The sequence below is a fragment of the Callorhinchus milii genome, unplaced genomic scaffold (assembly GCF_018977255.1).
Source record: "Callorhinchus milii isolate IMCB2004 unplaced genomic scaffold, IMCB_Cmil_1.0 Scaffold1, whole genome shotgun sequence".
Lineage (NCBI taxonomy): Eukaryota > Metazoa > Chordata > Chondrichthyes > Chimaeriformes > Callorhinchidae > Callorhinchus > Callorhinchus milii.
In genome coordinates this window covers 135567924-135591326 of record NW_024704742.1, presented here as the reverse complement: position 1 = coordinate 135591326, position 23403 = coordinate 135567924, and the positions used below count along the sequence as shown (strand labels likewise).

General features: G+C 47.8%; 1 protein-coding gene across 1 annotated transcript in view; it reads right to left on the bottom strand.

Annotated features, from left to right (window-relative positions):
* Nucleotides 1-23403, bottom strand: part of LOC103184855 (transcription factor 4) — a gene marked incomplete at its 5' end in the record, with an annotated part of 199320 nt that overhangs the window by 12162 nt on the left and 163755 nt on the right. Inside the window, 7 exon segments of the mRNA XM_042335995.1 lie at nucleotides 7543-7746; nucleotides 8358-8434; nucleotides 8819-8897; nucleotides 9719-9786; nucleotides 12688-12820; nucleotides 14793-14926; nucleotides 17916-18021. Coding sequence (XP_042191929.1) covers nucleotides 7543-7746; nucleotides 8358-8434; nucleotides 8819-8897; nucleotides 9719-9786; nucleotides 12688-12820; nucleotides 14793-14926; nucleotides 17916-18021 — 801 coding nt within the window.

Sequence of the window (23403 nt, the reverse complement as noted above, 5' to 3'; positions counted from 1 at the left end):
CCATGTTCTGAAATGCTTAGAAAATAGAGTAAATCCAGACCTCGGTGGAATTTCTCCCCACCCCCCCAATCCCCACCCCCGCCCCAACCCCCCACCAGAGTATTCACAAGTTGGTTAATGCTGCGAAGTGTAGTGACTGTGCGTTTTGGAGCAAACCCGATTTGCGCTCAACAATGTCCAACAAGCAGCCGCTGGAGTGAGTGACCAATTTTATCTGGGGGATTGCTGGCCAGGACGCAGAGAGAGAGAGAGAGAGAGAGAAACTCCCTTCTGCTTGTTGAAAAGTGCCCAGGGATGTTTAACGTCCGCCTGAACAGGTACAGATGGGCTTTGCATTGCCCGAGGTGCCGTCCTCCGCAGCCCGAAGCTGCTGTAATTTATATTACATGTGCGAAATGGCTGCCATGTGCCTAGCTAACTTTGCCTAATTAATAACCTATTGTGCTCTTTGCCAGTAATTACTTGTCGAGGGCTCTTTTTCTCGAAAGAAAGTATTCAAACTTTCCTTTCAAAAAACTTTTTAAAAAAATTTTTTTTTTTTTTTGGCAGGTTTACTTTGTCGAGACGATGTGCCACACCGACCCCGGTCAAAATCCCTCTCCCCCAGACCTCTCTCCCCACCCATCACACCCTTCCCTGAACCCCTCTCTTCTCCAGCCCCCTCACTCACCCTCACCCACCCACCCACTCCCTCCTTTGCCTAAAACACATGTGGATTAAGTCTCCCTCTCCCTCTACCTGTCCGTACCCTCCACTCAGCGGGCTCCAGCCTGCTCCGTGTCCCCTCTCCACCCCACAGCACCATCTGTGGATTAAGTCAGTCTTGGTGAAAGCCTTTTTCACTTGTTCTCAGGCACCTGCTGGAACTATGACCTCAGCTCTCGATGCTCCGAGCCAGACTGTCACCCAAAGATCCTTTAAACAACAAAACCCAGCTGTTTCCCATCTTGGCCGTGGAAAATCAGTGCTCGCCCCCAGAGCAACTCCACCTCCTCTTCTCTCTTTCCCCCACACACACCCCCCCCCCACCCACCCACCCCCGGGAGGTAAATAATACTTCATCTGTGCGTGAGAGAGAGAGAGAGAGAGAGCACAGAGAGAAGGGGGGAACTCAGAAAAAAAGAAAGAGAAAAGAACAGGGAGAGGGGAAACAGAGAGGGAAGGGGGAGAGAAAGAAAGGCAAAAAGGAGAAGTAGATGGAGGGGGAAAGGGGAAAGAGAAAGAAAGAGCGTGAGAGGGGGAGAGGGAGTGGGAAAAAGAAAGAGGCAAAGAGAGAGAGAGAGAGAGAAAGAGGGAGGAAAAAAGTGAGAGGTGCAGAGAGAGGGGGGAGGAAGAGAGCGGGTGGGGGGGGGTTGGAAACAGAGGAAAACTACTTGTGTACTCATGGCTCCCTCACCCACCCCGCGCTACCTTTCGGATGAAACTTTAAAGTCAATGTCTTGTCTGTTCCTCGAAGATCCCGCAGCAGAATCCCTCCTGTTCCCCCCACCCCATCGTCCCGATTAAAAGATTCCTCTTACGGCTATGTGTGCGAGGGTTGGAGGCATTGCTGCACACAAATTGGCTGCTACGTTCGCCTACAGAGTACACAGTAAACAACAACAACAACAAAATTGCATGCATACAGCACCTTTCGCATCGGAGGGACACCCCAATGCAGCCGAGCTGGGGGTTGGAATCAAGAGGGGTGGAGGGTAGGGAGGGTGGGGTCGGGAGGGTGGCCGAAAGCATGGACAAAGAGGCAGATCTTGAGACGGACCTTGAAGGAGGCGAGGGAGGAGGCTTAAAATCTAGCCTCTAGACTTTACTATGGTTGGTGTTGGATAATAATAATAATCCTTCCATTTGATACAGTGCCTTGGGACGTCCTCCCGACGTGAAAGGCGCTCAATAAATGGAATCTTGTTGTTGTTGTTGTTGTTGCCTTATTAGGTCTTAGAGACGTCTCAAAGCGCTTAACAAGACGTACTGTACGTGTAATGAATTGACTGCGCGTTCCAATTTACTTTACGGTGTATCCTGTGAAGCTTTTGAGACGTCTCAACGACGTGATTAGGTGCCGTCTCGAACGCAAGGGTTGTTAAGGTGCAGTTGGGGTTCACGTGGCGGGATTTTTAGAGAAGTTAAAGGGTTAATCCCGGAAGATAGCGTTAAATTAAATCAGGAAGTGGTGTCCACGCTCCCTCTCCCCTCTCCTTTAGTTGAGACAAACTCTGCGCTTGAAAGAGGTTCAGAGAGTGAGATGCGATGCAGATGTTCGCGATTCTAGAATTACACCACGGGCAAAAACCACTCTCAACACTGAAATCAGACCGAATCGGAAACAGATGTGGGGTTTATAATAATAATAATAATAATCCTTGCATTTAACATAGCGGCTTATCACGTCTTCGAAACGTCTCAAAGCACTTCACAGGACAGAAGGTAAAGTGGATTGACTGTATATTTTGTGGGCGAAACGCAGCAGCCAATTGCGCACAGCAGCGTCCCGCAAACAATCGGGGATTGAAGTGACCAAATTATTATTGTTTTCTTTTCTTGAGGGATTGTTATCAGGCGTGCGGAGTAAGGAAACTTGCCCAAGGTTTAGCCCTGCCAGGAATCCAACCCAGGTCTCTCGCTTGCGAGGCGAGTGCTCTAACCACTGAGCCACAGGCCTCCACATTAAAACATTGCACTACTTTGCAGTAATAGACGTAGGAATCTTCTGAGCAAATGTACCAGCACAGCGACAGCCCGCAGCGAACTGTAAGCGGGGCAGAGGGCGATATATAAGTGCAATTTGTTGTTGTTGTAACAATAATAATCCTTGTATTTGATACAGCGCTTTATCACGTCTCCGAGACGTCTCAAAGCGCTTCACAGAATATACTGTAGAGTGAATTGACTGTGTATTTGTGGGCGAAACGCGGGAGCCTATTGCGCACAGCAGCGTCCCACAAACAGCCGTGGGTTGAGCGAACAAATTATTATCATTTTATTTATTTTTTTGTTGGAAGGGATTATTGACAACAACAACAGATTGGATTTGTACAGCGCCTCTCAGGTCAGGAGGACGTCCCAAGGCGCTTAAACCCGGAGAAACGATCTGCCAATCGACTAACAACCGGGCTCCTGCTTACTGCCAGGGAAACAGAGGCGTGTGGAGTAAGGAAACTTGCCCAGTTTTGTCCTGCCAGGAATCAAACTCGGGTCTGTCGCTCGTGAGGTGAGTGTTCCAACACCACTGAGTTACAGGACCCCACAACATTACCGCTTTTTAGATATCTATCTAGTTCCGTGTTTAGATACCTATCTAGTTCCGTATTTAGATATGTATCAAGTTAACTCCTTTTCAGATATCTATCGTTGCCTTTTGAGAGCCATTATAGATTCCGTTCCATGCGTTCGCTCTCGGCAGAGCATTCCATAGACTAATCACTGCGTGAAAAAATATTCTCCTAACTTTCCCATTTGCTCGTTTGCTAAGTAACTTAAATCAACGCTCTTCACAGTCACTGACTCACCAAACAAAGTGCTTCATCGAGTTACCGTGAAGTGTAGTGACTGTGTGCTTGCAAACTAATGACTTGCAGCCAATTTTGCACACAGCGGTGTCCCACAAGCAGCTGTGAAATGAATGACCAAGATTTTTTTCAACATCTGGAACAATTGTTAGCCAGGACACAGGGAGAAATTCGCTTCACGCTTCCAATACTGTAACGGGATCTTTAAAAAAANCAACTGAACAGGACTAAACAAGACCCTGGCTTAACAATTGCTCATCTGCAGGCTGACACTCCCTATAATGGTGCGTACGTGGTGTGCGGACGGGGTGTGTATGATGTGCGGGTGTGTATGGTGTAGGTATGAGTATGTGTGCATGTATGCTGTACTGTGTGAATAAGGTGTGCGTATATGAGGTGTTTCTAAGCACTATGAGACACAACACGTGTGAAGGGCACTATATAAATGCAGTTGTTGTATTGTGTGTATGGGTGGGTGTGTACACATATGGTGTATAGTGTGCATGTAGAGGATGTGTGTAGAGGGTGTGTATGAAGTGTGTGTACATGGTGTGTGTAGGGTATATGTAGAGGATGTGTATGTGGTGTTCGAATATAGTGTGAATATAGTGTGTGTATGAGGTGTGTACATTGGGTGCGTAGAGGGTGTGTTTAGAGGGTGTGTGTAGAGGGTGTGTATAGAGAAAGTGTGAAGAGAAGTGTGTATGGAGGATATGTGTGGAGGGAGCGTGCAAAGGGTATAGGCAGAGGGTGTGCACATTGGGTGTATGAGGTGTGTGTATTGTGTGTGTGTATTGGGTATGTGTATTGGGTGTGCATGAGGTGTGTGCATTGTATGTGTGTAGAGGGAGTGTGTGGAGGGTACATAGTGGACGTACAGAGTGTATGGTGCCATTCCTGTCGTGTGAGGGGTGGGGCGGGGGGCGAGTGTGAGGGTACACAATCTAACATAGGGTCCTCTTTGCTCTAAATGGAAAGCAGGAGTGGTTATTGGGGAGTTCTCTCTCTGCACAGTGAGAGTCTCAGTCTCACGTCCGTTGAGTCGTAAAAATTTTAGGGGTTACTGGAACTTCGGAAAATTCTAAATTCCCGTCTTGATCCGCAGGAAACCAAATACCGGGCTGAGGTTTCAGAGCTTCCCACAACGGTGCAGCCCTTTGTGATTTCACCTGTTACAATGCTACAACAATCACCGCAATCCGATACACCGTCTTATCCTGTCCTCGGGAGACGTTTCAAAGCGCCTCACACAGTACGTTATCGTTACTGTTAATCTCAAAGCGCTCCACGGGATTTCACGCCAAACGAATCGGCTGTTCAGGTGGACGTTAGAGAGCCTGCGGAGCAATTGGAAAAGAGAAGGGGGTCTCTCTCTCTCTCTCTCTCTCTCGGGTGTCCTGGCCGACCAATTCCCCAAATAAAATCGGTCCCTCGATCCATTGCCGTTTGTTCGCCCACAAAACATATGGTCAAATCACTTTACAATATATTTCTATGAGGCGCTTTGAGACGTCTCGACGATTTGATAAGTCGCTGCATCAAACAAAAAGTTGCTGGAGCTCCATTTGGCTTTCTCCTCCAGACAGAACACATATTAAAAGCCCAACCCACCCCCACTCTCTCTCTCTCTCTCTCTCTCTCTCTCCCTCCCCCCAATCCTGATGCCAGTACAGTTATTGTTTCATACGCATGTTCTGCAAGACGGAACATTGATAACCAGCTGCCACGTGAAGCCCCAGCAGTACAGCTGAAACCTGCGAGACAACATCTGCAGGAGATGTGAGTCTGAACAGTTGTTTACAAAGCAATTTTTTAACGTCTATATTTAGTTTCTATATCTATATCTATACAACATATAAAAAGAAAGGTTCGAGGGTGTGACGCGAAGAAGAGATCATTCTCTCTCTTTTGCTCCCTCCGTCTCTTGCTTTGAAACCTAATTTGCTCACTCCCTTCATGGCTGTTTGTGGGACGCCGCTGTGCGCAATCGGCTGCCGCGTTTCACCCACAAAATACACAGTCACCCGCGCTTTACAGTTTATTCTGTGAAGCGCTTTGTGACGTCTCTGAGGCACCAACTCAAATGCAAGGCTTATTATTATTAAAGCAATTTTTTTTAACATCTATGCTTAGCTTATCTATCTATACCAATAAAACGATAATGTCTGTCTGCGCTCTCAATAACCGATTGACGTAAAGACACTATTTATACTTCATCGGAAAGGTCTTGCAACTGGGAGTGACATGGGCATATTTGTTTTCGGGTATCTCGTATCGTTCACGAGTTATTTTTGGTTTCCCGTTTTCGCTGCAGTCAAATCTGGTGGTGGCCGATCCAAAGTGGGGCTGTGGCATTGTGCGTCGCAGAGCACCTGCGTATGTATGCACGCGCTGCAGTTACACCTGACCGTGGTGCTGTGGCATCCTGCATCACAGAGCACGCACGTAGCTAACAAAGAACACAGACAAAGCTAAGCCACGGTAACAATAGCAACACTACATTTTTAAGGTGCTGAGTCCTCCCATTGAGTCCTCCCAAAAGGAGTCCTCACAGGTGAGTATAGCATAGAAAAAAGATGAAATATCTGTCTGTGTGTCCATCTACATTCCACATTGGATCCTTATAATAATAATAATGATAATAATCCTTTGGTTGCAAGTAAAGCTGTAACGGGTACAGCTAGTATTATATAAAAAGGACAATATGGAGGTACGAGGGTGTGACGTGAAGAAGAAATCATTCTCTCTCTTCTTCTCCCTCTCTGTCTCTTTCTCCTCTCTCTCCCCCCCTCTCCCTCTTTCCCCCACCATCCTCTCTCTCTCTCTCTTCCTCTCTCTCATCGCAGCCATATGTTTCCATTATTACCCACCCACTGTTTCTTTTCTGACGAACGTTTTTTTTCTTTTGGCTTCATCTTTATGACCTCCTTTCAGCATTAAACTCACAAATGTGGAATAGATTACAGTTCCCCCTACTCCCAGAGTCACTTCTCTCCATTTCCTTTTCTCCCTCCCTCCCTCCCTCTCTCTCTCTCTTGCGCATGTGTTCGGTTCCAAAGAAGATGATTTCCTCTTTTTCAAGATGAAAACCATCAGCCCCCTCTGGAACAACAACAACAACAACAACAACACTCCTCCACAATCGCTTTGATTGCCAGACTCTGTTGGCTCCGGACGTTTGGCACCCGGGAAAAATAAACACTTCAACAGATTCCCCGTGACGTTTCTTTTCCACAACTTTAGTGCGTGTGGGGGGAGAGAGGAGTGCGGGGTGAGAGAGTGGAGGGCAGAGAGGAGGGAAATGGGGAAAAGAGGGGGCTATGGGTTAGGAAAGGGGAGAGAGTTAGGTAGTGGTTAAGAAAGGTGTTGCAAGGGAGGGGGAGAAGAGAGGATGTGGGATGGGGGAGATGAGATCGCTTTGGGCTTGGATGAAGAGTTGGGGCTGGTGTGTATGCGGGCGATTTGCATGAGGTTGTTTTAGGGTGAAATGTTGGGTGGGGGGGGTTAAAGTTTGGGTGTGATTGAGAGATTGGGGGTTAAATTCTTGGGGACCAATTGTTTTTGGGTGGGGGACAGATTTTTGGGGGATTAAGTCCCAAGGGATTTTGTTTTCGGTAGTTGGGGGTGGGAGAAAAACAATCGAGTCAATTTATCCAAGGTTGGTTTGAAAACACAAATGTTTCAGGTGGGTTAGGGTTAGGGTTGGAGCTTGCACTCCCCACCCCCACACCCCACCCCACGTTCCCCATATCCAGTGGTTCTTTGGCCAATTAGCTTAAATCTGGGGTGTCCTCTTGGTTACCGGCCCACCCGCCAGTGGAAACAGTTTCTCCTTTATTTCCTGTATCAAGACGGCCTCTTAAGACCATAAAAACATACCAATTTGCTCGCGAAAGAAGCCCGAGGTCCATCCAGTTCGCCTCCCACCACCCTGGCAATCGCTTGCACATGTCGTGTCCCAAACTACTGTGTATATTATTGCCCGAAACAATAATATAAATAATAATAATTATTCCTCTTCCTTTACTCCTCTTACCATTAGAGAATGTCTGTTGGCTGAGAGCAGACTCGTCCCGTAGCCCGAGCCCAAGCCTCCCATTGGCCCGTTGTGCGATGGTCCTATTAAACTGTGCAGGTCGCTGTGACTGGTTGGCATCGCCGTGGAAGGTCCCACTGCGTGATTCCTCAACACGTGGATGGCGTCGTCCAGTCTTTCCAAGCGGTCTTCAATACGGGTTTGCTGGGGGTTAGCAACAAGAGAAGATGATGATCGCAATCCTTGCCTTTGATCTCGCCTTATCACGTCGGGAGGACGTAATAATCGTAACCAGAACTTGCATTGGAGAAAGCGCCTCATCACGTCGTCGAGACGTCTCAAAGCACAGAGCATCTTGTACAATGGATTGACTGTGTATTTTGTGGGCAAAATACGCGGCCAATTGCGCACAGCAGCGGCCTACAATATTGGATTAAACAATCGAATTTCTTTTTTGTGGCAGGATCCTTACCCTCAGAAAGTGATCTTCCAAATTACTAACAACCGGGGTTCCTACTTACTGGTAGGTAGGTAAACAGAGGCGTGTGGAGTAACGAAACTTTCTTTCCGCTCACAAAACCTTTCAAATAAATCTTTCACCCCCAAATTTCCCCCTAAAACTTTCACTCCCCAAACTTGCAGCCCTTTCCCAAAACTTCTCACTCCTCAAAACTTTGCCTCCAACTTTCCACCCTCAAAACATGGTGTGTTCCCCCCCGCACCACCACTTCCCAACCAGGTGCTGAAATGCAAGGATTATTATTCCCGTATTATTAATGTGATTTGGACAGCTTGTGGCTGTTTCTCAAACCTACCAAGGAGTGAAGAGGGGCTTCGTAAATGGGAGAAGATGGTCCCTGGCCACCATTTCTGGACCACACCTGGGTACCTGCTGAACACAGGGAGCGGAGTTACACAAGTTAGTCTGTGAATGGCACCATCTCTACTTCCCACCCACCCCCCACCCAACAAACTCAACCCCCAACAAACTCACCCCCCCAACCAACCAACCTGCTCAATCACCACTAACAACCTGCATTTATACAGTACCCCCTCACACACTGCAGAATCCAAGAGCACTACAACAACAACAACAACCACCCACCTACCAACCCACCCACCAATCAACAAACCCATCCCACCACTCCCACCAAACAGGCTGCCGACCCAACCCTCCATCAACCGACCCAACCCTCAAACCAACCCACGCTCCAATGAACCCGCCCCAATAAACAAACACCCCCACTTAACCCCCGCACCATGTGCTTTGTTCTACCTGTGAGTGATGGCGGAGATCCAACAGGCGTGGATGGATTTGAAGAGAAACTGTTGTTGGTGTGGTCGGGTGAATAGATCTGAAGGGGAACACGGAGCAGGAATCGTTCGTTGAACAATGGCAGCACACGGAAAGATTGTTCGGTTCACCGGCCCCACCTCTCCCCCTCAAAAGGATTCAATTTGTGAATTTCTAAATCACTTCCCCAGACCCACCTCTCAGGAATATCTTTTCGACCGCACTTTCAGCTATCCTTTCAGCTGCGTGAAGCTCTTTGAGAAGTCCTCCCGACGTTAAAAGGCGCTGTATAAGTGTAACTGTGCAATCTAATTCGATGCTCTTCAGAAGAACTTGCAGTTATCTGCGTAGCATCGATAACTTGAGAATATCTCGGGAGTGTTTCACAGTAATTAAGGTCAGCCGAGTGGCTGACACATGCGGAATCCAACTACAACAATTTCCACTTGTATGACTTTCACATCGAGAGTCGAATCAGCTAAAACCGCACACCCTGCCATTGAGAGCACTGCCTGGCAAGCTTTCCCGCTGCTTGTCCAGCTGGGAGATGCCGACACGATCGAGCTTTGACTTGCGGGGTTCACGGGAGACGAGTGGGAAGAGGCCAGGCTCAGATCAGGAGTGAGGAGTTCTGACGACAGGTCATCGACCTGAAACGTTGACTCACTTTCCTCTCTCCGTAGATGCTGCCTGACCTGCTGAGTGTTCCCAGCGACTTCTGTTTCTATTTCAGATCAGGAGGATATCTGGGACTCGGGAATTAAAACTAACACAAATCACACTCTCTTCCACCCACCCCATAGCAGCACAGCATTACCATGTACGGCATCTCCCCTCCCCCCCCAAAAAACAACAGCAACAACATAAAGCAAAGTGACATACTGAAGCGAGTGCTTTGCCCAGTGCGTCGCCGGTCTGTGAAGTGCCCGAGGTGCTGCCTGATCTGTTTGCTGAAAGGGAAGAACAATAAAATTGGTCACATAAGAGGTCTCACTTCACCCAACCCACTGACCTCGTCCTAGTGACACATTCCTGGTACCCGGAACAAGCCAGTCTGTGAGAGTGTGGCCCGGTTCAGAAACTAAAGGCATTTTATTGTTAAAATGCATGTACCTTGCATTTGATACGGCGCCTTATCACGTCAGTGAGACGTCTCAGAGCGGAGGGATTATTACCCCCAGGAAGCGATCCGCCAATCGACACACAACCGGGTTCCTACTTACTGCTAGGTAAACAGAGGCGTGTGGAGTAAGGAAACTTCCCTAAGGTTTCGGCCCTTCGGCAAGTTTCCTTACTCCGTTTTATTCTCAAGTGCCTCAGCACAATACAAACAGTCACTACACTTTACACGGAGTCAGCCTGGCTCAGTTGGTAGCGCTCAATGGCCTCCGAGTCAGAAGGTTGTGGATTGAAGCCCCTGGGTTTTGTGTTGTGAATTGTCCTTCAGATGAGAGGCTAAACCGGGGTCCCATCTGTATCGTGTTCAGGTGGACATTATAGATCACGCCAACAACAGCAACAGCTTGCATTTATACAGTGCCCCTTCGCATAGGACAAGGAGTGCTGTAACAGCCACACAAATAAACAAGCCACGTACTCACTGACTTTACACTCAACTCAGATATGACTCGAGAGGCTGAGCACCCTGGGGATTGTTTGACAGTAAGAAGCTTGGACGATTTTATTTATTTGTTTGCTTATTACCCACCGAGTCCTCAGTCTCTGTGCTGGAGTCTGCAGGAACTACACTGCAACACCGCTTATCCACACGCCACTTAATTGCATGTCTATTTAAGTGCGGAGGTTGGACACAGAGGGGTGTGACAGGGCGAGTGAGGTACCAGCAATGTTGCTGGTTTGTTAAGAGTCCTGCAGCGTAGTGATCTGAGCACTCGCCTCGCAAGCGAGAGGACCTGGGTTTGGTTCCCGGGCAAGGTGAAACGCTGGGCAAGTTTCCTTACTCCACACACCTCTGTTTACCCAGCAGTAAGTAGGAACCTGGTTCTTAGTGAATTGGCGGATTGCTTTTCCGGGGGCAATAATCCCTTAAAAAAATAATGACAATAATAATTTTGCCACTCAATCGTTGACTGTTTGCGGGACAGTCAGGTCTTCTGATTCACTAATGACTGGGGTGGTGGGAGAAGGTAAGTGGGGTCTCCTTGGGGCTGAACTGGCTGTATTCCAAGGCATTGCTGAGGGCAGCACAGCCCAGGACCTGGAAGGACAGACTAGTCATTGGGGGCAGGGAATCCTTCCACTCAGCTCCTATTAACCCTGCAAGCCAAAGCCCTAATGGGTAGGGTGGTCCTAGCAGGACAAGCAGCGTGAAAGCTTGCCAGACAAGAGCAATAGTCAAGCTAAATGGTTTTAGCTGGTTAGGCAGTTACCCCGACACACACTCTGGGGTCCCCAAGCCTTGGCTCTTTCCAACCTACGCATAATGCATTCCGGAACGAAGTAAGCAGGATGAGTCCCTCAGAGGACAGAGAAAGAGAGAGGGAGCGAGAGAGCGAGAGAGAGAGAGCACATTCCATTTCAGACACACGGATATTTCCACGTGTAAGTGGCGTGTGTGCGTGGATCATTCAGTCGGGTTTGGATATGAAAATAAAAAAAATACTCGCGGCGTCCAAAAAAGAAAGTCCCACATCTTGGAAAGTGATTAAGTGAGTTTCGGTCGGGCTTATTCCATTGAGTGATATGATTTTTACAACACAGGTATCGCATTCCCTCTGCTCTCCGACCTCTTGTGTGTGATTTGATAGCCCAAACTCTTTATTTCAATTTTACGATCGCATTAGGATCGCTGTCTGGCAAATTTCCCGTTGCTCGACCAGCTAGGACCACCCTACCCAGAGGCGAGAGCGCTACCGATTGAGCCCGGCTGACACCCTAGTTTTAGTCCTTGGATTTTTCCTGTCTTTCCGGTCTGGGCGAAACCTTAGGCAAGTTTCCTTACTCCACACGCATCTATTTACCGAGCAGTAAGTAGAAGCACGGTTGTTAGTCAATTGGTGGATCACTTTCGTGGGTAATAACCCCTCCAAAAAATAAATAAAATAATAATAATTTAGTCATTCATTTGGCGACTGTTTTTGTGGGACTTTGCTGCTGCTTTTCATCCTTAAAATACAGTCAATTCACTTACGGTATATTATGTGAAGCGCTTTGAGACGTCTCAAGGACATGGTAAGGCGCTATAATAATACTAATACTCCTTGCATTTGATATAGCGCCTTATCACGTCTTCTAGATGACTCAAAGCGCTTCACAGAATATATTGTAAAGTGGATTAACTGAATGTTTTGTGGGTGAAACACAGCAGCCAATTGTGCACAGCAGCGTCCCACAGTCATGGAACGAGTGACCAAATTATTTTTGTTATTTTTTTTAAGGGCTATATCAAATGCAAGGATTATTATTATAATAATAGTCCTGTGGAGTCCTGAGGCTCAGTGGTTAGAGCATTCGCCTCGCAAGCGAGAGACTTGGGTTCGATTCCCGGCAGGGCGAAATGTTGGGCAAGTTCCCTTACTCCACACGACTCCGTTTACCCAACAGCAAGTAGGAGCCCGGTTGTTAGTCGATTGACGGATCTCTTTCTCGAGGGTAATAATCCCTCCAAAAAAAAATTATAAGAATACTAATTCGGTCACTTCAATCCACGACTGTTTGTGGGACGCTGCTGCGCGCAATTGGCTGCCCCGTTTTGCCCACAAAATATACACAATCAATTCACTTTACAGTATATTCTGGAGGCGCTTTGAGGCTTCTGGAAGACGTGATAAGGCGCTGTATCAAATGCAAGGGTTACTATTATAGTTACGGCGACGGAGACATTGACGTACCCATTATGTTGTCGGAGCCATTAGCTGGCGGTGTGCAGGACGAGGCTCCATACTGATGTGAGCCGCTGCGGTGGAAGCTGGACATCGGCGGAAGACTGGCATTGATGTCTGCGGAGGAGTGTGGCGGGTAGCTCTGCCGGGCAAGAGTCCACGGGAAAGGGTAAAGACATCAATAAACACACATAAATCACCTTCGCCATCCATGCAGCGACTGCAATGCTAAAACGCCTCAAAAGGGAGTTCACAGGATTCATTCTCAAGTGACCGATATATAGCAAATGTTATTATTGATATGAAATTGGGTCAGTCATTTCCTGGACGTTGCTTGGACATTGTTGTAGCACATTGGCTGCTGTGTTCGCCTACAAACACACACGGTCATAATAATTATTATTATTTGATTATTATTATTTACAGTGAACTCCAGTGAAGCGCTTTGAGATATTGTGGAGAGGCGCTGGACCAAATTACTAATCAGTGTAGTAACTGTTTATTTTGCAGGCCAACATGGCAGCCAATTTGTTCATAGCAATGCCCCACCAACAACCAAGAGGTGAAATGACTGATTTTTAATGTTTTAAATTGACTTAATGATCATTCCCATTCATCCCGTGACATTGAGTAAGCTGTTAGCTCTCCATTTCCCTATAAATATAACACTTGTGTATGTGTATATGGGTGTGTGTGTGTGTGAGTCGATTTGTGTGCATTTGGTGTGCTCGTGTGTATTTGATGTGCGAATGTGTATTTGTACGAATGTATTTGTGTGCGTGTGGTGTATGGTGCGTGTATTTGGTGTGTGCATGTGAATTTAGTGTGTGTATTTGGTGTGTGTATTTGGTGGGCGCGTGTACATTTAGTGTGAGTGTATCTGGTGTGAGTGTGTGTATCTGGTGTGTGTGTGTATCTTTGTATCTACAAGCAATGCTTATAGGTATAGAGGAGATTAAAAATAGTCCACACCAACACACAAACACACACACACAATCCTCAAACAGCCCACCCAGCGAGATGACTGTGGACTCTCAGTCCACAGAACGGCTGCGTTTCATTTACAAAGGCAAACATTTCAGGCATTAATTACAGAGGCAAGCGTGAGAGAAAGAGAGAAAAGCCATTTACAGAGCTTCGCTTTCATTCTTTAACACGTTGTGTGTAGATTAATAAGGTCCTGGTGGGTAAGAGTAAACTCTGTGGAGCGCTTTGAGATATTTCAAGGTGCTGGATCAAACGCCGGGATTTCATAAGGAGTTATATTGAGTGAATACAACGTTCTCTCTTACCTCTCTATTCTCTTTCCCTCTAATCTCTCTCTCTCTCTCTTCCCTTGATATGAGCATCAAGTTTCCTCTTAAAGACATTGAGGCTTTAAGCTTCAACCACAGCTCTACATTTTATCCTCTCGTTATAGACTAACCAACAAGTGTAAACAACCCATCAACGTCCAACTTGATGTGAAAAACAGCGGGGTACGGGATAACAATAATAATAATAATCCTTGCACTTGATACGGTGCCTTATTACGTCATCGAGATATCTCAGAGGGCTTCACAGGGATATGACTCTAGATTTTGTGAGTGAAACGCGACAGCCAGTGGCGCATAGAAGGGTCCCAGAAACAGCCATGGAGTGAACGCTCAAATTTTATATGGGGGGGGATTGTTGGCCAGGACACCGGGAGAGAGAAACTTCCCCTCTCTTGCGCCGTGGGATCTTTAACCGTTTTTAACGGTTCATCCAGTGGACGGCATCTCTGACAAATGCCACACTCCCAAGAGAGTCAACCTAGACGATGTGATTCCAAGTCCAGACGTGTGGGGGACTCGAACCCACAACCTTCTGACTCGGAAGCAAGCCGGCTACCTCTGCCCCGGGGCTGACACACGGATGGGACAGGACAGGAGAACTCCTCTGATTCTATGCCTGAGTCAGGCACCGTTGAAAACCGTCCCAGCATTGTTCTTGATGCCTGGCCTCGAATTACCCCTGAAACCACCGCTCTCTTGTCACCGGACCTGGGCTGATGCGAGAGTGTGATTTGAGCGTCCGAGCGGGCGGCCGGATGGTCGAGCGAGTGGGCAAGGCGGGCGAGGGTCAAACCTTACCAGGCGTTCGTGCGGATGCATACTGCAGTAACTGCTGGATTGTGGAACATGAGACGAGTTCCCGAGCATCGCTCCGTAACCCGGCTGGTTCATCGCCCCGGAGGAGCTCCACGGGTCTGAATTGTGATGGCCATCTGTGAGCGAGAGGTCAGCGTTAAACATTGCGGGCGGAGGGATTGGGTGGGGGTTGGAGAGGGAGGGTGGGAGGGGAGAGGAAGGGTGGGAGGGGGAGCATCACGTGAGCTCGTGAAAACATTAATTCATATAGAATAGCACCCTGAAAATTTACATATAAACATGCCTTTCACGTCGAGAGGGTCCCAAAGCTTAACCACGAAACACACGATAACACTTAACAATAACAATAGCAACCACAATCCTTGCATCATGTTGTGGGGGAGGAGGATGGACGTCTCAAAGGATTTATTGTGTTTGCATTGTATGAATATGTATATATATATTAATAATAATCCTTGCCTTTGATATATCTCCTTATCACGTCATCGAGACATCATAAAGCGCTTCACAGGACATATTGTAAAGTGAATTGACTGTATATTTTGTGGGCGAAACGCGGCAGCCAATTGTGCACAACAGTGTCCCACAAACAGTCGTGGATTGAATGACCAATTTATTCATTTAACTTGAAGGGATTATTACTCTCCGGAAAAGCGATTGGCCAATCGTCTATCAACCGGGTTCCTCGTTACTGCTTAGTAAACAGAGGCGTGTGGAGTAAGGAAACTTGCCTCGGGTTTCTCCCCGCCCAGGAATGGAACCCAGGGTCCTCTCGCTTGCCAGGCGAGTGCTCTAACCACAACGCTATAGGATTCCAATTGTAATGTGTGTTTTTGTGCCTGCAGCAATGCAATGTCTCAAGAAATTGCTGTGAAGCTTGGCAAAATGTATTTCTGCAGTTTGCGCATAAGAGCACTCTGACAGAGAATGACCATTTTTGCTCCAGGAAGATTGTCGGTCAGGAGAATCTCCCCCCGCCCTCCCTCCTCTGTCCCCCCATTCCCCCCACCCCCAGATGACGGCATCCTGATCTTCAAGGTTAAGTGAGAAGAAAGAGTGGGAAACAATACATTAACACCAAACACACAAACACACACACACACACACACAAAGCACCAGGGAAGAAAGAGGAGAGTGGGGATTACAAGGCTCAATTATGCAATTAAGGATCCCTGAATCTGGATTAAAACCAAATCTTTATCCATCCACGAGACAATCTATGCAGCTCGTTGCATCTCTGAGCACTGGATTACATGGGGCCTCCCAATCTATCACTGCACATCTCTCTTATTCCCTATTGATGCCATCTATTATATGCTTGGAAACAAGAACGTCTTATGTAATTTTCCACCACATGTCGTGAGAGAGAAAGACAGAGAGAGAGAGAGATAGAGAGAGAGAAAGAGGGTCAGAAAGAAAGAGACAGAGAGAAAAACGGAGAAAGAGAAAGACAAAAAAAGAGAGACAGAGAGAGCTTGACAGAGAAAGAGAGAGAGAGAGAGACACACACAGAGAGAGACAGACAAAGAGAGAGTTCGCACAGACAGAGAAAGATAGAGAGAAAGACTGAGAAAGACACACACCGCGCACACACGAGAGACAGAAGGGAGAGAGAGAGAGAGCGCATTCCAGTCCGACAATGTATCTCTGGGATTTCCATGTGTAGGTGGGTTGCGTGGAATTCTCAGTTTGGTTTGGAGACTTTCAAGCACGGTGATAAGTTTCCGCACGTGTCAAACACCCGGCTGCCCAAAAAAAACCCTGTTGCTGTGATTCCCTTGAATGAAAGGCGAGTGGTTTGGTTACTGACCCGTTAAAGTACCGAGGTTTGTACTAAATGTCGTGGTGTCCTGTGTTGTAGCATCCCGTGTACGTCAGGCAATGATCAAACCAAGTCCGCTGCTCATGCCCCTCCCACCTCGCAAATTGGCCTCCCTCCCTCCCCCTCAATCCAACCTCCAAATGCCTCCACGTCCTTAATAATAATAATCCTTGCATTTGATATAGCACTTTTCACGTCAGGAGGACGTCCCAAAGCGCTTCACAGAACACACTGTAAAGTGAATTGACTGTATTTGTGGGCGAACGCGGCAGCCAATTGCGCACAGCAATGTCCCACAAACAGTCGTAGATTGAAAATGACCAATTTATTACTGTTTCTGGTTTTGGAGGGATTATTATTAGGCTCTGTGTGGAGTAAGGAAACTTGCCCAAGGTTTCGCCCTCTGCCTGGAATTGAACTCAGGTCTCTCGCTTGCAAAGCGAGTGCTCTAACCACTGAGCTACAGGACTCCACAAAGTCCTTGCCCCTACCCAACCTCTGTCACCTCCTCTGGTCTCACTCCCCCTCTCCGGTAGGCGAATCCAGAACAAGGGGGCATTATCTTAACTTTAGAGCTAGGTCATTTAGGAGTGAAATTCAGAGGCTGTTTTTCACCCAAAGTGTAGTGGAAATCTGGAACTCTTTCCCCCAAAAGGCTGTGGATGCTGAATCCACTCACATCTTCAAGACTCAGGTAGATAGATATTTGTTAGGTCAGGGTATCAAGGGATAGAGGGCAAACGCAGGTAATTGAACCTGAGGGACAGATGAGCCATGATCTAATAGAATGGTGGAACAGGCTCGAAGGCTGAATGGCCTACTTCTGTTTTTATATTCACAGGTCGTTATAATAATAGTAATATTAATATTCCTCGTCATGGATTGAGTGACTACTTTTTTATTAAGAGATTATTTCCGCTAAAAAGTAATTCGTCCATCGACTAACAACCAGGTTCCTACTTACTGTGGAGTAAGGACACTGGCCTAAGGTTTCGCCCTGCCTGGGAATCGAACCCGGGTCCTCTCGCTTGCGAGACGAGGCGTGCTAACCACTACATTACGGGAATCAACCGAGCCTTCGAATCTCTCCTCGCCCTTACCCCTACCCCTGATCTCAAATACACAGTCAATTCACTTTACAGTCTATTCCGTAAAGCGCTTTGAGACGTCTCGAAGACGTGATAAGGCGCTATATGAGACGCAAGGATTATTATTATCTCCTCTTGTCTCCCGTCAGCGTCGAACACCCCCCCCAATGTGACACCCGTTGCCCCCCCACTCACCCTGCATAAAATATGAGCTGGGAAAGGTGCTGGCTGGGGGTTTGGAGGAAGGATAGCCTGGCGAGTCTCTGTTGTAATCGGCAGTGCTTGCTGGTGGGGCATATACCTGTGGAGACACAGAGAACGAGAGAGAGTTAACAACAATGAAGCAGCAAAACTCCATACACTATCAGCCAAGACCATAACATAAGCATTGCCAGGTAAGAAAAGACCGGGGTTCATCCAGTTCACCTTCCACCATCCTGACGCCTGTCGTGTCCCAAACTATGCACCGTATCCCACGATATTATTCTCTAACCGAAATCTACCTTTTTGAAACATTTAGTATGATTTACGCGATGTTCCGCGTTTAGAGCAAACTGTAAGAAGGCGTATAAAATCCCGATTCAATTAACGATCTGCGCTGCGCCTGGATAATTCAACGCGCACGCTGTATGCTTTCGTCACTGCAGACGGTAATAAGAAGATAATATTAATGATAATCCTTGCATTTGACACAGCGCCTTATCACCTCTTCGAGACGTCTCAAAGTGCTTCACAGAATATACTGACAAGCGAATTGACTGCATATTTTGTGGACGAAACTGGGCAACCAATTGCGCACAGGAAACTGAATGGGACTCGGGTGGGTCTATGACTTAGCAGATTATAAGGTTTATAGAGATGAGACTTCTGCAAGTTTTACTGTATTAATAATAATAATCTTTGCATTGGCTACAGCGCCTTATCGCGTCATTGAGACCTCTCCAAACCACTCCGCACTTCTTCAACGTAAAGTGTAGCGACTGCGTGTTTTATAGGTGAACACGGCAGCCAGTTTGCACACAGTGACGTCCCACATGAAGCGAACGACCGATTTTAATCAGGAGGGGAATTGTTAGCCTGGACTGCGGGAGGGGGGGGAGAGAGAGAGAGAGAGAGAGAGAGACAATAACAACAACAGCTTCCAATTATATACCCCCTCTTCATTGCAGGGTTGTGTCTCAGAGAGATTAAAATAATAAGCCTTGCATTTGATAATAGCGCCTTATCATGTTGTTGAGATAATAATAATCCTTGCATTTGATATAGCGCTTTTCACGTCGGGAGGACGTCCCAAAGCGCTTCACAGAACACACTGTAAAGTGAATTGACTGTATATTTGTGGGCGAACGCGGCAGCCAATTGCGCACAGCAATGTCCCACAACACAGTCGTGGATTGAAAATGACCAATTTATTATTGTTTGGGGTTTTGGAGGGATTATTATTAGGCGTTGTAGTAAGGAAACTTGCCCAAGGTTCCGCCCTGCCTGGAATTGAACTCAGGTCTCTCGCTTGCAAAGCGAGCGCTCAACCACTGAGCTACAGGACTCCACTTTGAGATGCCTCAAAGCGCTTCACGGAACAAATTGTTAAGTGAATTGAGTGTGTACTTTGTGGGCGAAATGCGGCAGCCAATCGCGCCCTGTGCTATGGGACTCCACTTGACTCCAAATGTGGATAAGCTCAAATGAACTGGAGAGATCTCAGGAGCAGATACGCCCTGGTTTACTGCAGCCCCGGCTACGAGAACACAGGCTGTTTAGCTTTCAGTAATAATAACAATCCGCGCAATCGATAACAGCGCCTTTCACGTCGGGAGGATACCTCGAAGCGCGTGGCAAGATATTACTGTAAAAGTGCAGCGACTTGTGTGTATTTTGTGGGTGATCGAGGCAGCCAATTTGCACACAGCTGAATTCCACAAACTGCCACCACTGATTTAATCTGGGGGCCAGGACACCGGGGGAGAGAGAGAGAGAGAGAGAGACTCCCTTGACTTTTCCCGATTGTGACCACGGCATGTTTATCGTCCACCTCTACAGGCACGTAGACTGGTTGCACTTCCGACAACGTGTCGATTATCCGCACGTGATTATCAGCCGAGACTGTGATTTGAAAGGCCCGAGGTTGGGACTTGAACCCACAGTCTTCTGATCCCTAATATTAATAATAATAATAATCTTCGCATTTGATACAGCGCTTTATCACGTCTTCGAGACGTCTCAAAGCGCTTCACAGAATATACCGTAAAGTGGATGGACTGTGCGTTTTGCCCACAAAAGCTACAGTCGAACCGCTCTACAGTATATCCCGGGAAGCGCTTTGAGACGTCGCAAAGACGTGATAAGGCACGAGATCAAATGCAAGGATCATTATTATTATTTTGTGGGTGAAATGCGGGAGCCGATTGCGCACAGCCGTGCCCCACAAACAGTCGTGGCCATAGGGAGGGATTATTACCCCCGGAAAAGCGATCACCCAATCAACTAATAACCGGGTTCCTATTTACTGATCGGTCAACAGCGATTTAAGGACTAACCACGACTAAGTGAGCCAGGCTGACAACGGAATGGAGGGAGAGTCAATGGGGATTTCTGACACCGGCTGCAAACCTCTGCAACGCTCTCACAATCGACAATGCAGATGACTTCCCAGCTCACACGAGATCTCGTTACAGGCCTGTCGTGCGGGTGCCAAGAAATTGACTAATGCACAGAGAGTTCCAGCTCAGCTTTGTGGTGACTTGCTCCAAAAAACCACCCCCTCCCTCCCTCCCTCCCTTCCCCCCCACCCCTTCCTTCAACACCCCCCAAAAAATGCAGAGACTCCTGCCAAGATGTGAGATCTATTCCATACGTTCCCCACACGGCTGACATTCAGAGAGCTGCGTCATTTTCAGGAGGAAAGTAATAACATCATCATAATGATCCTTGCACTTGATATCGCGTCTGAACACGTTGTTGAGACATCTCAAAGCGCTTCGCAGGATATGCTGTAAGGTGGAGAGATTGTGTAGTTTGTGGGCGAAATGCGGCAGCCGGTTGCGCACAGCAGTGTCCCAGAAACAGCCGTGGAGTGAGCGACCAATTTCATTTGGGGGATTATTGGCCTGGGACACCGAGAGAGAGAGAGAAACTCCCTTCTCTTTTCAAATAGCGTCAAGGGATCTTTAACGTCCACCTGAACAGGCAGGCGGGACCTTGGTTAAACATCTCAACCGAAAGTACTGCACCTCCGACAATGCAACACCCCCCAACACCCCAACCCAGTTCTGCATTGGGGCGTCGGCTTAAGACCACGTGAGTTCAAGTTCCGACGTGGGGCTTGATCCCACAACCTTCTAACTCAGAGGCGAGAGCGCTGAGCTCCTTTCGAAAAGAGAAGGGAGTTTCTCCTGGTGTTCAGGACAACACTGCCCCAAAATGAAACCGATCATTCGCCTCATGGCCGTTGGCTGTTTGTGTGGAGGTTTCTGGACACGAATTGTCTGCTGTGTTTCGCCTTCAACATACACTGCCACTGACCTTCACAGAACATTCTGTGAAGTGCTTTGAGACGTCCTCCCAATGTGAAAGGCAACCCTTCTTGTTATTATTAATAATTTAATGCTCGCACAGCAATGTCCTGCAACCAGCCGCGAGGTGAATGACCAGGTTTATCCATCGTCACTCAACACAGTGTGAAGGCCTTTTTCGAATAGTGCCTTGTTGCCTTTAGTTCCCTGAACATTGGCAGACAGGACTTCGACTTTAACATCCCATCTGAAGGCTAGGACCTCCGACAAGCCTGCTCAGTCTCCCCACTCTCCCTCTATTCCTCGCCCCTCTCCTTCCCCTCTTCATCCCTCCTCCTCCTCCTCTCCCCTCACCCGCTTCCCCTCTCCCCTCCTCTCCGTCCGGATTCATCAACTCCTTCCAAATCCAGATCGAACCCACAATTTTTCAAGACAAAATGGTGCCGCATGCTGAGGCCCGGTGGAAAATCGGACCTCCGATGAAATGGAAGCAGACTTCAAAGCAATCACTGGTGCATTTTATCCTTTGACAGTTAACAGGAGGCATTGAAAGAGAGGAGGGAATGGTTGTCAGATGATGATAATTATAATGAGCCTTAGATTCGGGGCAGCTATGTTTCACCCACAAAACACACAGTCAATTCACTTTACAGCATATCCTGTGAAGCGCTTTGAGACGTCTCAATCACGTGATAAGGCGCTGTATCGAATGCAAGGATTATTATTATTATTTTATGTCGGGAGGATGTCTCCAAGCGCTTCATGGTATACACTGTATAGTGTAGTGACTGTGTGTTTGTCGACAGCTAATCTGTTCACAGCTATGTCCCCCAAAATAGCCGTGAAGTGAATAATAATAATAAAAATGCTTGCATTATTAGGTTGGAAGGACGTCTTAAAGTGCCTTCCGTTGTGAAATGGTGTGTACTTACATATAAACAGGGGTGCACAATAGCGCACAGGAGTGTCCCGCAGACAGCCATGGAGTGAGTGACCAATTTTATCTGGGTGATTGTTAGCCAGGACACACCAGGAGAGAGAAATTCCCTTGTCTTTTCGAATAGCGCTATCGAGTTTCTCTCTCTCTCAGTTTCCTGGCTGACAATCACCCAGATAAAAATGGTGTCACTCCCTCCGTGGCTGTTTGCAGGACATTGCTCTGTGCAAATTGGCTGTTCACGTACACATTCACTGCACAGTGTGTCCCAAAGACACAATTTCACGTGTACGACAGCGGGGGGGGAGGGAAGTGGTGGGGAAGTGGGGAGAGGTGTAGAGTAAATGGTTAAAAAAATGTCGTAGTTAAACAATCATCATCACATTTCCCCACGGTGCGTGGAAACTAACTGCTGGAAAAAAACTGCTTTGTCTCCCCCAAGACTGATGCAGTCCTGGGGGGGAAACCGGGCTGGGAGTGAGCGAGGTGTGTGTGGGGGGAGGGTGGGGGGTCGGAGAGAGAGAGAGAGAGAGAGAGAGCGTGCGGAGGGGAAGGCGGCTGTTTTTTGCGAATGGAGAGAAGAAGGGAGAGAGAGAGAGAGAGAGAGCAGACTGCAACCATCTGATCTTCCTCTCATTCCCGTTCCCTTTCTTTATTTTCCTCTTGACGTTTCCTCTGCTCCAAAAAAACAGAGGGGGGGAAAAAAATGTTTGCTGTACGGATTTTCAACTCAAATGCGAGGCAAGGGTGGGGTGGGGAGGGGGGAGGGAGGGTGCAGATGGGAGAGAGGAGGAGGGGGAATGGGAGGATGGTGGTGAGAGGGGGTTGGTGGGGTTGGGGGGGGGGGGGTGGGGGGGAGGTTTGCACGAGCGGGAAAAAAATTGTTAGAAGTTCGTCTGTGTTTGACATTTTCCAGAAGAAACCGTGCAAGGTTAATTGCGTGTTCTAATGCGGACCAAATGTCGAGTGTTTGTGGTGGTGGTGGATGTGGGGGGGGGGGGGGGGGGGAGAGGGGGAGGGGTGGAGGAGGAGTGGGGGTGAGTGATTATAAAGACCATCCACATGAGTGAAACATATGATCATCATCAGCGGGAAGCACCGAGCGGAAGGAAATCCCACCCACCTCAAACCTCCCCACGCAACCCCCCCCCCACCCCACCTCCGCCCTTTGCTTCCCCCCTCCTCCCAATTTCCCCCCCACCCCTCCGTCTCAAAGCGCTTATTCCATCAACCT